Here is a 19,433-nt window from a genome sequence, read left to right as displayed (position 1 = left end):
TACATGTAGAAATTGCTTCAATATCTATTTCAGTATTTTAAAGTCTTTTTCTATCAGATTGATATCCCATAAAACAAATAATCAGTGAAATGTTTCAAAAATAGAAAAAAATGTATAAAGTGGGCTGGACACAGTAGCTCACACTTGTAATCCTAGCACTTTGGGAAGCCAAAGCAGGAGGATCCCTTGAGACCAGGAGTTGGTGACCAGCCTGGGCAACATAGCAAGACCCCACCCTACAATCAATCAATCAATGAGAAAAATGTATAAAATGCATATAACCTAAGTAGCCTCAGTTTAAAACATGGGGAATTTATTTGTGAAATTGCACAAAAATTAGAACTGCAACACCTACTGCATGATCAACAGTTGTTTCCACACTCCATTTGTGTAAAACTAATATATGACTCGTGGCTGTAATTCCTGTTCACCAATACCTTGTGCCTTTTGTGTCTATGCATCTTATAATTATGATCAGACAGAGCCATTATTTGAAAAGAGCCAGCATCCTGTGGAATTAGAGCATATCATATTCTTTCAGTCTCACTTGTCTCCTGGGAATTCCATGGCCAGGCTTCATCATTTTAAGTTTCTTATGCTCACCCTACTTGGCATTACTTCGTTTCTTCTCACCATGTAACATCTGCTTGGCAGAGCAGGTGAAGACCTACAGCTGCTGGGTAGAGGTAGAGGTGAATGTGTGTACAGGGCCACATGGTCTGGGACCCACCTAGCCAGCTGTCAATGCATTGGTGATGACGGTGAAATGCCTTTCCAGCTGTGCACCACCCTGTACTGGGTCCAGTTCCCAGAGCCAGCAAGACAGTGGTCACTGCTATACTCTGCAAAGCTATAATCTAACTTAGAGTTGAATCCCATTTTGACATCACACCCTGTTTGCCCCACCCCTCCCAGAATAACATATTGGTCTGTACTCAATTCAGATTTTTAAATTCAGCATCCCTCATGCCACATGATGCCCTGTTTCAAAAATCAAGTGAAGAATGTTTAGGTCTCTGATGCTAAGCCACATGATGCCCTGTTTCAAAAATCAAGTGAAGAATGTTTAGGTCTCTGATGCTAATGAGAAAGTTTGGTCTGAGTGCAAGGTCTCTTTAGTGCAACCTGGCACATCACCTTCATCCAACTTTGAATTTTTTATTAGACCTCTGTGTTGTGCTGACCCCCAAAAGCCATTCAAGATCTTTAACCTGGGTGTGCCCCAGCCCGTTGGCAATGGACTTTTGGAAAGCTCAGAGACCAGGAGAGAGGCCAGGGACGAAAGACTGAGGGGAAAAAATAGGGATTTTCTAGAAAAAGGTATTTGGAATCAAAGAGGAATTTCAGGGGAATATTAGCAGTTGTCTATTTTTTAAAAAGACTTAAAGGAGAGAATGGGTAATAATGAAGTGGGAGTGGCCAGTATGGACCACTCTCACATAAGAAATACGTTAAAACCCATTGTTATAGGCCTTTTTTAGGTGACCAGAATGCTTATGACTTCCCGGTAGATAATACCTCAAAGTCATGCTCTCACAATTTTACACATGTAAATGGGACTTTCTAATCTTGAGAAGCTGCCCAATACTGTCACAGAATTATTTCATTCTCTTACTTAGGTGGTCCAGATCCCATAAATGATAGTCTAGGTTTTAATGGAACCCAGAGGAACCACAGTTTTGACTGGAGCAGTCTTTCATCTAATGTCCTTGTCTCTACATAATTATTAGTAGCACTCCTTTTATGCTCCAATGTGTACATATTTAGCCAACAAATTGTATGATTACCAAATCAACATGTACAATAAGTATGGTTAAGAATTTTCTTTACAGTTCATCCAATGAGTAGTGATGTTAGGAAATCATTGATTAGACCTTAAGTTATCTACAGTGGTCATTCTCAAACTTTAGCGTGCATCACAATCACCTGGAGGTCTCATTAAAACACCAATTATTGGGCCTTCAACCCTGGAGTTTCTGATTCTGTAGATCTGGAGTAAGGCCTAAGAATTTGTATTTCTAACCATTTCCCAGGTGATCTAGGGAAGACAGACTTTGAGAACCACCAACTTGCCAGGCGTGGTGGCTCACACCTGGAATCCCAGTACTTTGGGAGGCCAAAGCAGGCAGATCACCTGAGGTCAGGAGTTCGAGACCAACGTGGAGAAGCCCTGTCTCTACTAAAAATACAAAAATTAGCCAGTTGTGGTGACGTGCACTTGTCATCCCTCCAGGGGAAAACTGTTGTTTGTCAAGTGTGCATTTTCAAGCACTCAGTTTCCGACTTCAAAGCCCCCTTGGCAGACATTGCTGTGGTAGCACTTCCGTGTGTCCCACTCTTGCCACCCCTTCTGAAGCCACCGTCAGTGCCCACATGGGCTCATGCAGTGGTTCTGCATTGCAAACAACAGCAACTGACTCTGGTTATCTTAGGAAGAGAAGGAATTTGTGGAAAGGATTACAACATTCAGAGGAAAGCAGAAACCAGACTCAGTATGAGCAGATTCTGAGAGAAAATCCAAGAGCTGGCCAGAGGTCCCACCTGGGGACAGCCTGGTTAGAGGAAGAGTGCCATTGCTGAGTGCTGGAAGCTGGCGCCAGCACAGAGGGCATTGCCACGGCCAGAAGCCACCTCTCCAACCACTGTGAATGGAAAGAATTCTGTACTATTTTGCTTCTTGGCATCCCTTGTTCCATATGAAAATCTCAAGCAAGAGCATCTGATGGGCCACCCTTTGGTCACATGACTGAGCTCTAGCTGCCACAGGGAGGGCAGACAGAGTATCAGCCTTTTCAGCTTCTGTCGCAGAAGACTGGACCCAGACTTCCATCAGGACCCCACAGTAATGATTTCCTCAGACACAGGAAGGAGCTTCAGATTCTGGGCAGCCACACATTGGATGAATGCCCCCTCGAGTATTCAATGCCCTACTCCAAATGTTTTCCCCTAATCTCACCATGAAGAAATCTCTAGATTTTTTCTATCTCAGCGAGACTTGCAAATGTTTCTACTTCATATTATTTGCAGAAGAAAATAAACATTTATGTTCTTTTCGAAGGAGGACAGGAGGTGATAACTTAGATTAAAATATGGAAATTAATAAATAGTAAGATTAAGAAAGGCTTTTAAGGTCCCAAGAAGAAAATATGTAGAGATTCAGTGGAGTTCAGAATTGACAGGAAAAGAAAAACACAAGCAGGAAGGGACATGACTGGCCCTGAGGAAGTCCATTGGTAGGACCCTGGGTTGCTGGTGTCCCCAACAGTCTCTTCCTTTTTTGAGACAGGGTCTCACCCTGTCACCTAGGCTGGAGTGTAGTGGCACAATCTCAGCTTGCTGCAGCATTGACTTCCCAGAGCTCAAGCAATCCTCCTGCCTTAATCTCCTGAGTAGCTGGGACTACATGTGTGTGCCGCCACTCCCGGCTAATTTGCCTCTTCTGATGCCAAAGCTTTACCTAATTATTTTTCCTTTATGGGCAGAATGTTTCCCACTTGACACTTCTGTGGGAAAAACAGCAGTAGGGATCCGGGAGAATGCTGGGCAGGCCCCTTGCTCAGACCAGTTTTTCCATCATTGTGTCATCAAATGCATCTCTAGATTCCCAGAGACCTTTAACAGACTGGGCCCCAGTCCCTGTGTCTGATGCCACTACAGCATCTGGGAATCAGCTGGCCGATGGCTCAAAGCAATTCTGGGAGCTGGACTCCACCTCCCCTCTCTGAGTGTTCCTTACCGTTATGTTGGCTCAACACTGGGACCAGTGCCCACCCCCAGAGCCTCCCAGCAAGTCACTCATCAGAGGTGGTCACTCATCCTAGAGTCTTGCTTCTTCATGTTCCCGGTTACTGTGCTAGCAGTGCTGCTGAACTGATGGATAAGAGGCCTGTAGCTTGCCAATTGTCTAAGCTGCCATTGGATCTGAGCCTTCTTAGACCTCCCCAGTCCTGAGCTACTCCCTCTTCTCTCTGTGGCTGTATCCCTTGGTGCCCTGTTGGCTGGGAATGGGCAGGACCCCACCATGAGCAGATGTAGCTGATGCATTCTATAGACAGCTGAGGCTTATGGTTGGCTGGATCAGGGATGAGAAGTCTGGGGCCAAAAGAAGACACAAGTAATTTCACTTCTTTGTGTAGCCTCTGCACTCCTGCTCATGGGGGTCAGAAAGTTTCTAAGAGGGAGAGTTGGGAAGGTGGAAGGAGGAGGAATGGGCCAGAGAAGTAAGGTGGGTTCTCGGGGTCTGTGGTCTCTATTCATAGTCCAGGCTTTTTTCTGAGCGGGGGGGTGAGACCCACCACTTGCCACCACAGGAACAAAGCTAAGCTCAAGGGTCCTCATCACACTTGGTATCCACACCTGTTTTCCCAAGTCACTGCCCAGAGCCCTGCTTTCAAACTTGGTGCTATTTCAGGCCACCTGGGAAAGGTAGGTCTTGAAGATCACAGTTCTCTCAATGCCCCCAAACAATTAAGAGCCACCATCTGACATGCAGCCCACCCCAGAGGATGATTTGCAGGTGAGGGCTAGTACATACAGTGCTTCTCGCCCCCAGGATGCCCACTGCAGAAGTCTTTACTGCCTGCCATCTGTATTTCCCCATACCAACTCCGCCACTGGTCTGGAAACAGTCTAAGGATGGGAATTCTTACCCATGAGTCTTTGAAACTCCAGAGCCCAGTGCTCTTCCTGATACCTCACAGCATGTTTGGAAATGTTGGTTGAACTATTTGGATCCTCTTTTTGGCTGAGGGGGTCCTCACTTACCTGCTTCCCTCTGCCTCCCTAAAGTCAGGAAGCCAGTAGGGATAGGGGCCTTCAGGCTCACACCTACAGAAGCTTAGAGCCCGCAGGACCATCCATAACATGGTAGTGGGCAGTCCTGTCCTCCTGCAAGCCCTGTGCTGGGCAAGGGTCGTGCCCCCTCCCACCATGGCTGTGCTGCCTATAAAGTCAGGGGTGATAGAATCAGCCCATCTCTCAGTACCTTCCAGCTGTAGTTTTTTTTTATTGTATACCTGGGCCCTGCTGAGATTAGGAGTCCCGTGAAGTCATTTTCATCCCAGAACTCTCCTCCTTCATGGGCACTTTCATGGAGCCTCTTTTTCCCTCTGCCTTTGGGAGCAATGACTGGATTAAATAGCCTTGTCCCTGGAAGGCTCCTAGGCCAGGAGCCCCTTCCCACCAGCACACTGAAAATGGTGCCATGAAAAAGGGGCCAGGCAGGAACACGGCAGTGACACCAGCCTTTGTTGGGTGCCATGCACAGCTCTAAGGCGCGGCCTTCAGCCACTCTGCATATGGCCTCAGCTAACCAAGGATGCTTTCTGTTTGTAATATTGCTTTATAATTTTGTAAAAATTCACAAATTTATAATATGTGAATATATAATATAAACCTGAGATTTGAGCATTTAGATTTGAGCAATATTTCAAGGTATGATGATAACACTCTGAAGGGATTTGTAGCTTTACAAAATCTTTCAATCCTGTTTTGCTTTGTACAACTAACACATTCCAGATTTCTCAATCCACACAAATTCGGTACTCACCACATTTACAGGAACCTAACAGTTCACAAGGAAGATCTGGGGAGATCCAGACAGAATACACAGGGAGACACAGAAAGATGGTTCTGGTTAATAAGAGCTTGAAAATGAATCTTCAACTCCTGTCACATGTTTTTCTAATGGAGCAAAATTCACTCTTACTCTTCTTCCCTAACCCTAACCCTCTTTTTAGAATGAGTTGAGGTTTTCATTTATTTGTCAGTCGAAGAATAGTTTTTGTTTTTGTTGTTGTTTTAGAGACAGTGTCTCTGTGTGTTGCCCAGACTAGAGTACAATGGCATGATCATAGCTCACTACAGTCTCTACCTCCTAGGCTCGAACGATCCTCCCACCTCAGCCTCCCAAGTAGCTTGGACTATAGGTGTGCACCACCACACGCAGTTAACTTTTTAATTTTTAGTAAAGATGAGGCCTTGCTATGTTGACCAAGATGGACTATAGGTGTGTACCACCACACCCAGTTAATTTTTTAATTTTTAGTAGAGATGAGGTCTTACTATGTTGACCAAGATGGTCTCAAACTCCCAGGCTCAAGCAATCCTCCCACCTTGGCTCCCAAAATTCTGGGATTATAGGCATGCGCCATCACACCTAGCCTTAGTGTTTTAATTTCAAAGAACACAGCTGTATCCTTTCTCTGTCACCTGCAGTCCCTGATACTTGTTAAACAAGACTATGTTTTCTAGCCCATTCCTCCTCCCTCATGAATGCAAGGCCCACATCTGAGCCTCTGTGAGAACCAGTTGTTTTGTTGCTCACAGTCCTTGTTGTATACAGGTGGGTGTTCACTAGAAACTAGATGAGGAATCCCAATGCCAATGTCATGGGTATCTCCTGATTTTTTTAGATAATGCCTAATCTGCCCTCAAGGCCACCATGTTGATGCAAAGGTAAGAAGCTCATCATGCCCTTACTGAAATTGAGCAGAGGTGCTGGGGTCCATGAGACACGCCCCCATGACCATACCCCATAACCAAATGATTACTTCAACTTCAGAAAGAATTCTTGTTCCAGATTATTTTCTAGGTCTAAAGTTCTAGGAAAGAAGAAATGCTGTCTTTCCCTGAGGGATCTTCCAGTAAGTAGGCAGTAGCAGCATGACTTGTGTGGCTTTTGAGAGCCATTTCTGCTGATGTCTTCAGACCAAAAGTGCAAAGAGAGGAATGCAATAGGTCATGCTGAGGCTTTGGGGAAATGCTTATGCTCCTCAGCCTAGAAGGCTCTGTGAATGAATTTTAGAATGGAAAATGCAGTATAAACATAAAGCTCAGGAAAGGATGGTAACCAAGAAAAACCTTAGGAAATGGTCTTGTGACAGCACATTCTAAGCATAGCCATCAAGTCTGTGGGCAGAGGTGAAGGTACATATTAAATGGTTTACTGATACTCCATTACAATACATAGTACATTCTGTGGGTTGTTCTTTATTAGCAGTATTTCAGAGCATTCTACAAAATCACAGTGAATGTCAACTGTTGCTGCACTTCTATCAGTACCTGCACGTGCATCCATGATACCATGCCTAGAGGATTTGTTTCCGATTTTTAATAAATCAACCTTTAGCATACCCCAGAAGAAGAAATCAAAGGGGGCCCAAGGTATAGTAGCTTCTGTTTGGAGATTTACTATAGTCTTTGTTTTCCTTAGCAAGTTCAGAAGCTAAGCATAGATATCTCCATTTGACATGCAGAGTAGTCTGGTGCAGTGACAGGATACACGCTTTTCAATCAAATAGGGTGGAGGCCAAAGCCTGGTTTAGCCACTAACACCACCTATATGACCTTGGACAAGTAACTGATCCGCTTGCCTCAGTATTGTCATCTGCAAAATGGGATGGAAATAGTCCCTACCTTATGGAATTGTGGGTATTGGTCATAGCATGATTAAAATGTGCCTGACATTTGGTAGGCAGCCCACAAGTAGGATATGTTACTATGATGTAGAACCACAATTCTTGCTTTCTGTAGCTTACCCACAGTCAGCTTTTAATATGTACTTAATAGAGCTAAAAAGACCAAGACAATTTCTCCAATGTTCGGCTAACATAAGTCAATCGCATTATTTCTTATTTCTTAATCTCATTCTGATATGGAGAAAAATTATTACATTCTTTATATTTTCTTGAGCCAGTGGACAATTAGGTAAGAATAGGGATAGGCTATATAAGAGCTAGTCCACTATGTAATATGGAAGAACTTGCCCAGAAGTGGGAGTCAAGTGCAGGATATTTGCTGCTATTGTGCCTTGAGACCTCAAGGAAACCTAAACTTTCTAGGTTTCAGGCTAGGCATTTGCAGTATACTGGGTGTGGGCTGTGTGGTTTTGAGGCTGCTTCTAGCCAAAATGCCATGTTTCTGTTTGCTCACTTGGCGAGCTCAATCTTCTCTCAACAATTTGGTTTTTAAAGCTCTTTACATCATTGTTCACAGAATGACGAGCTGGAAGAGACACAGATACCACCTAGGGTGACAGTCTGATTTTACAGATAAAGAAACTGGGACTCAGAGAATAAGGCTTTCTTCCTCCTTATATCTTATTGCTAGATTTTGCTAAGGTAAAACCAGAACCGGGGTGTCCTGACTCATAGATTGGTGCTCTTTCCATTATACCCCCATTGTCTTTTCCCACAGATCAGGTATCACATTTAAGAACCAAATATGAAAACATAACACAGCTGATTTTTTTTTTTTTTTTTTTTTTAAGACAGAGCCTTTACTCTTGTAGCCAAGGCTGGAGTGCTGTGGCATGATCTCAGCTCACTGCAACCTCCACCACCTGGGTTCAAGCGATTCTCCTGCCTCAGCCTCTTGAGTAGCTGGGATTACAGGCACCCGCCACCACACCTGGCTAATTTTTGTTATTTTAGCAGAGACAAGGTTTCACCACGATGGCCAGGCTGGTCTAGAACTCCTGAGCTCAGGTTATCTGCCCACCTCGGTCTCCCAAAGTGCTGGAATTATAGGCAGGAGCCACCGTGCCTGGCCCAGCACAGCTGACTTTTGACACTTGCAACCTAATCATTTTATTGAATGACTACAAGGTTTCTACACTTCTATCTAATGGTCTTTTAATCACCCAGAGAAATAGATAACTATTAGAATTTAGGGATAAAAGGGTATGGTTGACATAGTGTGTGACCCCTAAAGGGACTTCTCAGGGACATGACGGTTTATCTTTGAGTTTTGCATTTTAGAATCTTTGAGAAGCTCTGGATTTCCACTCACCCACTTACTAGGACCATACATTATAGCCTCAGAATCTAACAGTTAATCCACATCTTCCCTGACTTTATAGTACCCTGTGGTCAAATATGTTTATTCCTGGTGAAGTAAGGAGATTATTTCATTTTGACACAAGTCATCATGGGAATCTAATAATCATATGCATGATCACAAGATGTACATAGCATGCATGAGTAAATCAAGAAATAACAAACCAAATCAAATTGCTTTGTTAGATGGCATACATATTACAAGTTGACATGGAGAGGAAGTGGTGTCCTGTTAACTAGTATCTTCTCTGTGTGTCTGTCCTATGGTTTTGGCTCAGGTTAAAGTCGGATTTACCTTCCTCTTCCCCTGCTCAGATTGAGCCTTCTGTGGAAGCCAAAAGAACAGAGAGAGAAACTTCTGAGTGTTTAATTGGCAGCTACTTTCAATGGAAAAGCATATTCACCATTTAAGAATGCTGCTGTATTGGAGTTAATTTTCGTGAAAAGAATATACAGTAATCCCCCTTCTCCATGGCTTCGTTTTCTGTGCTTTCAGTTACCCACAGTCAAGTATAGTCCGAAATGGTAAGATATTTTGAGAGAGAGAAAGAGACCACTTTTATTACAGTATATTGTTTTAATTGTACTATTTGATTATTAGTTATTGTTAATCTCTTACTGTGCCTAATTTATAAATTATCCTTTATCATAGATATGTATATATATGAAAAATCATAGTATATCTAGGATTCAGTACTCTCCACAGTTTCAGATATCCACTAGGGGTTTTGAAATGTATCCACTTCAAATAACAGGGAATACTGTACTTTCTGCAGTAATTTTGAAGAAAAATCAGTTGTGGAACTGATTTTTAAAAGACTGCTTTCTTTAAAAAAGAGAACAGAAAGCAATCAATTTAAGCTGGGTTTTTTTTCCCCCCATTGTAGTGAGAAATGTAAAGCATTCAACTCAGGTCTCTTAAAAATTAAGAAAAGGAACCATAAAATGTCCAATATTAAAACAATTTTTAGTTGTACATTATATATTTGTCTCAGATTAAGATCAGCAGATATACAAGGGAAGGGAGGAGTGAAGCAAGAAGCAGAAAAGTAGGAGAGAAAAGGCTGAGAAACAAACCAAAACACAGACGATACAAGGAGTGAAAGAAAGATTAGAAAAACCAGAAGAGGGTTGGAAGACAGGATAATATTTAGGAACGAAGAGAAAGGATGACAGGACTGTGTAGCTTTTGCACTTAAGCACAGCTTCTCATTATTTTTATCATCCTTTGTTTGGAGTCTTACTCTCCACCTATGAACTACACGCTCCATAAGCATGAGAATTGTGCTGGATTTTGCTTACTATTGTTTTCCCAGTGCCTAACAGAGACATAGTAAACACAGCAAGGATTATTAAGTGAATGGGTGAACAAAGAAACAAATGAAAAAAGAGAGTGTAGGGAAAGGGAATTCTGTGGCTCAAATGGCACCAGCTATGGTCCACTGAGAGCTACCATTGTTTCCTCAAAAGCAAGAGGCCATGGACTTGGCTTATCCTGGCCCCTGAGATGCTTGCAATAGTGTTTCTTTGGAGGCAGCTTTACAAACGCTCACACATTATCTGTGAGAGTTGCAGTCTACTGTTAGAACAAGGTTTTGCATCTGTTTCTTTCGGAAACTTTTTGAAGGTTGATGTTTTCACCATCCCTCCCGTTCCTGGTACCTTCTTACCCCAAGCCCAGTCTGTGATGCTCCCAAATCCTCCTGCCCCAACAGCCCCTCTGGAATCCTTGTCCTGTTGTATGTTGAAAAAATCTCTCCCAGAACGCTGCTTTCTTGGCTCTCCCAAGACGAGCCCTGTCTTAGTCCGTTTTGTGTTGCTGTAACAGAATACATGAGACTGGGTGATTTATAATGAACAGAAATTTATTGGCTCACAGTTCTGGAGGCTGAGAAGTCTATTTTCAAAGTGCCCGCGTCTGGTGAGGGCCTTCTTGCTGCGTAATCACAGAATAGAAGGTGAGGGGGTGAGAGAAAGAGAGGACCGAACTTGCCCTTTTGTTACAGCACCAATCATCACCCCCATGAGGTGGAAGTTCACACATTAGCCTCATGGTCTAATCACTTCCTGAAGGTCCCACATCTTAATACTGTTACAATGCCAATCAAATTTTAAAATTAAATTGAATTTTGGAGCGGACAAGCATTCAAACCATGGCAAGCCCTGTCTCCTTTAGCTCCTTGGTGGTAACTGCCTATTTTTCCCAACCTGTCTGTATTAAGAGCCCTAGAAAAGGGTCAGCACTCTGGGCTCCTCATCACCAAGAAATCAACATACCTCAAACCTCCCATAAAAATGCACTTTTCTAGTCCTTCCCATTCTATCCTTTAATACCTCCTGGTCACTCTTGTTCATTCATACAGATTTTAGCCCTTGGCCACCCACAGCCTCCTCATCTACCCCGACTACTGACCTGCAGGATGACTTCAGGAGTTTTGTGCACAATTCATCTAAAAATTAGCCTCTGCAAATTCTGTGATTTTTTTTTAATGGTGGTAAAATATATATAACACACAATTTACCATCTTACCATTGAAGTGTACAGTTTTGTGGCATGAAGCGCATTCATACTGTTCTGCAACCATCACTAATCTATCTCCAGAAATTTCTTATCTTCTCCAGCTAATGGTCTGTATCCATTAAACACTAACTTCCCAAGTTCAGTGATATTTACTTTTACCAGGCTTAAGGCACTCTCACCTCAAAATTTTTCATTTCATAAAGTTGTTTTACCTTCAGAATTTTAAATTTTGTTATTTTACTTTCTGTCCACAATCTCCTGTCTTGCCAACAGACCATGGTGCAGACAGATCTGAGTTGGGATCCCAGCTAATCCAGTTACCAGCTTCATTTCTTAATCTATTTTGTGTTGCTGTGAAGAAATATCTGGGACTGGGTAATTTATAAAGAAAAGAAAGTTATTTAGGGAATGGTTCTGAAGGCTACACAAGAAGCACGGTGCCAGCATCTGCTTGGTTTCTGGTGAAGGCTTTTGTGCTGCATCAAAATATGGCAGAGAAGGGCCAAAAGGGAAGTGGGCATATGCAAAAAGACACCAAACCCTAGGGGCACCCTGGCTTGTAACATCGCACTCTCATAGGAACTAATCCATTCCCCCAAGAACCCATCGAGGCTCCTAAGAGGGAGAACTCACCGGACGCGGTGGCTCACGCCTGTAATCCCAGAACTTTGGGAAGCCGAGGCAGGTGGATCACCTGAGGTCACAAGTTCGAGACCAGCCTGACCAACATGAAGAAACCCCGTCTCTACTAAAAATACAAAATTAGCCAGGTGTGGTGGCGCATGTCTGTAATCCCAACTACTCAGGAGGCTGAGGCAGGAGAATCGCTTGAACCCAGGAGGTGGAGGTTGTGGTGAGCGGAGATTGCGCCATTGCACCCCAGCTGGACAACAACAAGACTGAAACTCAGTCTTAAAAAAAACAGTGATAGCTCACTTACTACTGTGAGAATGGCACCAAGCCAATTCCTGAGGGATCTGCCCCCATGACCCAAATACCTCTCATTCGGCCCACTTCCAACACTGGAGATCAAATTTCAACAGGAGGTTTGGAGAACACAGACAAACCATATCTAAACCATGGTACCTCACTTTCTTCAGTTGTAAAATTCACATAATAGGTAATGTAAATTAATTTTAAATTCACACATTAATGTGTGAACTCCCTTAAACCTTGATCTTTCTGATGCTCATCCCAGGGAGACACAGCATGCTGTATCAGTCGAGCTTTCTATCTCATCTGCACATCCATCTGGGCTGTGGGTGAGCAGCTGGACCAGCCACACTACCGTGCAAGCATTTCATGGGTCCCTGTTAGGTTTCCTCTGCTCTTCCCCCACAGGCCTATTTCAGATCTTTCCCCTTTGCTTCATCTCCCTACCCAGCCAGTCTTCCCTGTTTCTATAAACCAGAGTCCTTAACACTTTAATGATATTAGAACCACACACATTCCCTGAGGTCCTGATTTGGTAAGAGGTGGTGGGGTGGGAATCTGCAGTTTTCAAAAGCAACCAGGGGATTTCGGTACACACAGTGTGCAGCCCACTGTTTGTGGAGGGCTGTCCTGAGCCATAAGCTCCTTGAGAGCAGACACACAGTCTTATCTGACTTTCACCCCTAAATACCTAACAATAGATGCTGAAGGATTGATTGAATGAATGAATCTGTCACTCTGCACTTCAGAGTAAGTTACTGTTTGCCTTTGAAATGCTAATTAGCTACAGCTGTTTAAATGCAGTTTAAAACTCTTCAATATGTTTTATCTTTAGTTCTTTATCAGCCCTTTTCACTGCCATTGGGGGCAGGGAACTATAAAGAACTTGTTATTCTCTGCCTAGCAACAACAACAAAAAGCCAACCCAAGGGCCAGGTAAGATTGGGCCTGCAGTCTAGAGATACACAAATTGGGGCTTGCCACTGTCACTTAGGGAAGAACACTGATGACTCTCATTCTAGGGATTCCACAGGCAGAGGCTGTTGTAGCCATTTCAGTGGACTTTTCTGGAATGGAAAGAGTTTCAAGCACGATGCTCACTGCTAGGGATGTTGGGAGAAGGTGATTTAGAGAAATAGGTGGGTAGACAGAGACAAAGACTGGCACACCCCATCAATGCTGCAGAGGCTTCAAATCCCAGCTTGGCCATTTACTAGCTTGTGACAAGTGTAATGAAACTTAGAACCTCTTGTTTCCTTATCTGTAAAATGGGGACCACATGATTTACCTTGCGGAGCTTTGGGGGGGATGGAAAAATGTCATATAAGTAATATATAGTGATTCTATGATGTTAGACAATTGAGCAGAGTCTTGAAGAAAGCATCTGTCAGTCTCTACTACGATTCGAGGGAAAATACACACACACACACAACACCTACACCCAGGCTGCCTGCAAAAACAGAAGTGGAACCAGCTATTGCCCTGTGGGGAAGTCTAACTCTCACCCATTGCAATAAAATATTTCCAAAGGGAGCAGACAGAGTAACCTCGGGCCATGCCCTCCCACTTCCCTCTTCCTCAAGTGGAGCTCGGAGGGAGGCAGAGCTGGTGGGGAGCCTTTATAGAGGAAGTGGGAGGTAAAGTAGTGTGGGTGGCTGAGGCTGAAACATTTCTTTCACCACCTTCCTATACCATCCCCCGCCTTCTCTTCTGTGCCAGGGGGAAAGAGAAACAGTGCATGCCTATGCTGTACCCACACACACTTGGATCTGCTCCCCCAGCCTCCAGATCCCACCTCATCATTCGTCATCATTCACTGAATGCCTGTAGCCCTCACGGTGCTTTCTAAATGCCTCAGCTGGAACCTCCCTGGGAGCCCATATAAAGTTTGCTTCAATATTTGGGGTCTTCCCCCAGCCCATGAAGACCAGCGTCTAAGCCCTACTTCAGCCCTTCCCTGTGCCTGGTTTTCTCTCTCCAATTTAAGTGCTAAGAGACTTTGGTTTATATGTTAATAATAATAAACAGCTATAGACGTTCTCCCCTTCCATACTTATTCCCTTATTCCCACACATTTATTTACTTTCAGGAGAAGAATTTGGATTGGTTTCCTCGGATGCGAGCCATGTCCCTCGTTAGCAATGAAGGCGACAGTGAGCAAAATGAAATTCGGAACCTTCAGGAGAAGTTGGAATCGACCATGAGTCTAGTCAAACAGCTGTCGGGTCAGCTGGCAGAGCTCAAGGAGCAGGTGGGTGCATTCAGGGAGACGGTGCTGGGTGGGATAAAATCATTCACCACCTCTGGTGAGGGGAGACAGAGGGTCCAGGGAGCCAGGTCATTAGCCATAGAGGATTGCAAGCTCCGAGAAAGAAACCTCACATGGTACTGTAGAACCGCATCCCAGCAAACGGGGACTTCCAGTTATCCCATCTCCCTGAGCCTTGTGCGACACTTCTCCTTCTGTGGAAGGGGGAAAGGAGAAAATGCCAAACTACAAGCATCTCTTTGCATTAAAAAAAAAAAAATCATTTTCTGCCATGATAGTAATTACTAAGCCCATGGGAAAGGCAGATCCTCATTAGTATCTGCCATTTCAATGCTATAATCAACCCCTTTATCATATAAAATTGTTAGTATTAGTAAAAATATCAACAGTAACCATGGTAGCTATTAAAATGACTGTGGTGATGGTGACAGCTATGTGACAGGCAAGATCTGTTTTCTAAAATGGCTCCTGCTTCCTAACCACAAAGAGGGGTTTGCTCTTTTTCTCTGATTATGGAAATTCACTTTTTTAAAAAAATCCCTTTTTTGATAAATATATTCTATATGATGCTGGACAGTAGGTAGTTGGGGAATATTAACTCAAAACGGTTGTGGCCCACCAGTACTGGGTAAGAGCGAGAAAATCCGCTGAACACACGCTCTCTCTTTTCCCCCAGATGACAGAACAAAGGAAGAATAAGCAGAGACTGGGCTTCCTCGGATCAAACACACCCCATGTGAATCATCACATGCCACCACACTGATACCATGGGGGGAAGCCGTGACTAGCCTTTCATCAGTGTCCTGCCTGATCACTGAATAAAGAACTGAGATGGAGGGGAGTGAACAGTGCCTATTGTTGAAAAGTTAAAAACAACCAAGTGCCAAGATGTTGAGTGGGTTAGCTCCGAGAACAATTTATAACTGTGTTTTCATGGTTGCGAAGACCTAACCTCAAATGCATCTGCTAGAAAGCGTACATCACACATTTGCAATGCAACAGGAAGAAAAGGCTTGCCCAAAAGGCTGGAGAGGGCAGGGAGCGGCAGGGTGGAAGGAGACACGCGGCAGAGAGAACTATCTTCTGCTAAATCGATAGGAGTCAGTTTTGCCTTAAGTGCTGACTACAGCCACTGACATGGTTGGTTGGAATTTCTTTCTTTTAATTGTGGCATATAGGTTCGTGATACAAGAAGTCATACTTTGGTGGCTAAGTTTTCCTAAGGAAAATAACTGAAAAGATGAAAAGTGAGAGTTGAAAAGAGAAATGATAATGCTTCCAAACTGTAGCTGTCACAGGGCAATTTCTTTATTTATAACATGAAGCACAATGGATTTACAGCTCTAGGAACTTAGTACTTTGGAGCTTTTGCCTCTCATGCTGACAACATAACAGAATGTGATTGCCTTCTCCGGATTCAGACAGGCTCTGTCAATGTGGAGCACAAAAGGAGATTTTCGTATAACTTGTTGAAAACATGCTCTAGGTCATGGATAGGCTAAGATTTTTTAAAGATCTGGGGGAATAAAAAGCCAACAGTAAACCCCAGGAAAGGGTTTTTAGAGACCGTGTGTATGCTATTAAAATATATTGAGATTAATACATGAACATGCTTAAAGGTGATAGGAATTACTGAGAAACTTATGGTGGTGGCATTGCCTTTTCTAAACCTGGAGTGAAAGCTATTTGACTCATGTTTGCTGTGCCTAAAGAACTGCTTCAGGAACTGAGCATTTTCATTTATGGTATTCCTGCAGTTAGGAAAAAAAAAATCCAAGAAATGTATTGAATACTCAAGAAAATGCCGCATTTCAATTACGTATTTAAAACTGTATCTGAAAGGGCTTTTCAAAATGTAGAAAGACAAAAACCTCTTATTCGAATTGTTTTTATGTTAAATCATGCACTCAGAATTTGTGGAGGGAGAGAACCTGGCGTGTTCAGGTTATTCTTAGAGACAACACGTTTGGAATAGCAGAGCAAAATGTGGATAATTAAAGTGTTAGGAAAAGAAGCGGTGTGTTGGGACCCAGAGCAATGAATTTTTGAACTGAAGCTACTGGTACTCCCCAGCACCACCTCATACTAAGAATTCCTCACTTTGACATGGTAGTATTTTTTCTGACCAGGAGCTGAAAGACCCTGACATTCGTGATCCAAAGATATAAGAAATTTTGATATGTCTGCATGTAGCACAGAACTTTGAACCTAACAGGCAGTCAATAAATACATGAGAAATTTAGCTGTCATTCAGTTACTCTTAATTCTTTATAAAACTTTAAGCGATAGCACATATTTGTTTGTTTTAAATGGCTTTCCCAAAATCAAAGTAGACTAAAGCAGCCATCTTTAAAATCCAGGATCATCAATGCTATTAACAGTATCAGGTTAAAAGTACACTTTAACATATTTTAATCAGGCAGTTTTATGGATAGAGAATAGAAGAGAAAGGTGGTAAATACTGAACATATTCCAATATAGGAACCTCTCTCTATTTTAGTACAAAATAAAATATTTCTGACATCTGAACTAGAGGTCAAGAGAATAAATTCATTTGTACACATCTGAGCAACCTGTCTTTCAGATGATAAAGTATCTAGCCTTTTCTGACACCATAATAGTTCATTTTGTAGGGAATAAGCCATTAGGTGTATATAATTGCTATCTAGAAATGACCTAATGTCCCCAACCACTGTGTAGTGGCAGATCACTGTTTCACAGCGTATTTTCTCCTAAGGAAAGTATTTAAAAGAGACTGCAACTAACAAGACTCTTATTTCATCAAAATTTAAATATTTCTTAGTTGTATTTTTAATGCCTCTTTCTTTTCTGCCTAAATGCTTAGAAAAGGCACTTTTCAGAACATCAAATTCCTAATGGAGAAGATAATGGGGAAATTTGACATTTGATATAAATTTATATTTGTTATGTGTATGTTTGTTAATGCAACTGGAATATTTGACCTAGGTAAGTATCAGTTAACATCCTTGTATTTATATAGTGACATCAAAATAAATGCAATCATCTTGGACTTTGATGTTAAGGGAGATTTTTAAAAAATATATTTAGTTATTTAAAATCCATATTGGTTCAAAAATATTAGTTTCTGCTGAATAATATTTTTAATTTCAAAAGGGTTTTTTCCCTCTGTACTCCATTCTGAGGCTCAAGAGCTTAATGCAAGTATGTTTTCTGAGTTAACTCTTTTAGATGAGAAAATGCTTGTATCATATAGGACTATAATATAAATAAATAATTTATATGTATGCAAAATATATCATATTTTCTACCCCTTAAAAAGTTAAATTAGAAATGAGCTTTTTTCTTACACATCAACATTTTTCTGTTGGTAAGGAGGACACAACTTCTAGGGATTGTTAATAATATCAGGAAGATATTTCATTCATCAGAACTAATTGTGTGCTTCTTCCCATATTCTCAGCTCATAACTCCCTGTCTTGGCTGCTCTCTTTATTTTACAATTGTTTTATTGCAAACAGCAAGGCAGTATGGCCCACACTCAGCCCCCAGCCCCCAGCCTCCAGGACTGAGAATGAGTGGGGAGGCTGGGGAGTTGGTGAGAGAAGGTGGAGATAGGGATTTCTGCTTCCCAGTACTCTTATCATTAGAGAAAAGGAGGGGTAAATATTACCTAATAAGAAGAAAAAAGCTTATTCTTCAGGGACCCAGTAGATTGGATATAAGCAAGTAAATATTGCACAGGCATCATGATATAACAGTTGATGGACCCCAGAGATACCCCTTACCCATGCAGAGAACAAAGCTGTGTGGAAGAGCAACTGCCATAAGATGGTGTGTTCCCTCCAGCGGCTGTTAAAGCTATCCTGAATCACAAATCAGCTATTTCGACCTACAGACCCATTCCAATATGCTGTGATACACGACACGGTGCACTGCAGAGGAGACAGACATCTTCAGCACAAACACAGATGCCTGCGGGAGCTTGGCAAGTCACTAAATTGCACGAAATTGTGAGGTGCACACCAAATGCAGGGATGGGGAAGGCCGTGGGAAGCTCTGTATTCTCAAAGTTTGACAGCTAGTTCTGGTTTTTAGAAAATGCCTGAGGCCAGTAGAGGCCCTGTAGTCACTCGTTGCTGCTGTTCCTGATATAACTATTGAGAAAGCTATCTCATTTAATAGAAGAAAACATGCACCATCAAAACCAGAGAGCCTAACGTGCATGTGAAAATTGAGAAATCTGAAAACAAATCCAGGTACCCTTCTCTGAACTGGAGTGTTTCCACAGACTTGAATAATTTATGAAATTATCACACCAGTACTTCTCATATCACCAAGAAGACTTTCTATCCTGCCGTAGAGGGTTACTATATTTGCCTAAAAACACAATTGCAATATATGTCAAGGGCAGATAATTTATAAGTGAATGTTAATAAAATTGGATGTGTATAACTTTTTTTGTTTGCAATACTTTAAAGTGCTTTATTTCTAAGTAATAATGTTTCTAAGTAATATCTGCATTGGTATGAAAAGGCATTATGATTACTATTTTACAGAGCAAGACATTAGTTATAAAAAATTTGGTGACTTTAACCACACCGATGAGCTAATCCAGATGGACTAGTGTCCCTAAGGCTTATTGGGATTTGGCCAGTTCCCCAGTGTACCAACTCGTACTGGTGCATCACATGGTGTCTGATGGCCTGCTTGAGCTCAGTGGGCACAGACCATTGGGTGGCTTAGGATTTCCTGATTCTTAACACGCACAGCTTTAAATGATACTTCCCCTCAGAAGAGAACCGAGTGTGCAACAGCTGAAGTCAACATGGGTGGCACAAATCACATGCAATCTAGAAATAGAATTCTTTACTCATATGGGTATTTTCCAGTG

General features: G+C 42.4%; 1 protein-coding gene across 1 annotated transcript in view; it reads left to right on the top strand.

Annotated features, from left to right (window-relative positions):
• ITPR2 (inositol 1,4,5-trisphosphate receptor type 2) overlaps positions 1 to 18,994 on the top strand; it is a 492,062-nt gene extending 473,068 nt beyond the window's left edge. Inside the window, exons 56-57 of the mRNA XM_025402066.1 lie at positions 14,381 to 14,542; positions 15,237 to 18,994. Of these exons, the coding sequence (XP_025257851.1) occupies positions 14,381 to 14,542; positions 15,237 to 15,323 (249 nt within the window). The 3' untranslated portion in view covers positions 15,324 to 18,994. The remainder of the gene's footprint in view (positions 1 to 14,380; positions 14,543 to 15,236) is intronic.
• Positions 18,995 to 19,433: the final 439 nt, after the last annotated feature.

Source organism: Theropithecus gelada, chromosome 11 (assembly GCF_003255815.1).
Source record: "Theropithecus gelada isolate Dixy chromosome 11, Tgel_1.0, whole genome shotgun sequence".
NCBI classification, from domain to species: Eukaryota; Metazoa; Chordata; class Mammalia; order Primates; family Cercopithecidae; genus Theropithecus; species Theropithecus gelada.
Note: the sequence above shows the minus strand (reverse complement) of the source record. Positions and strands in the feature narration are given on the sequence as shown.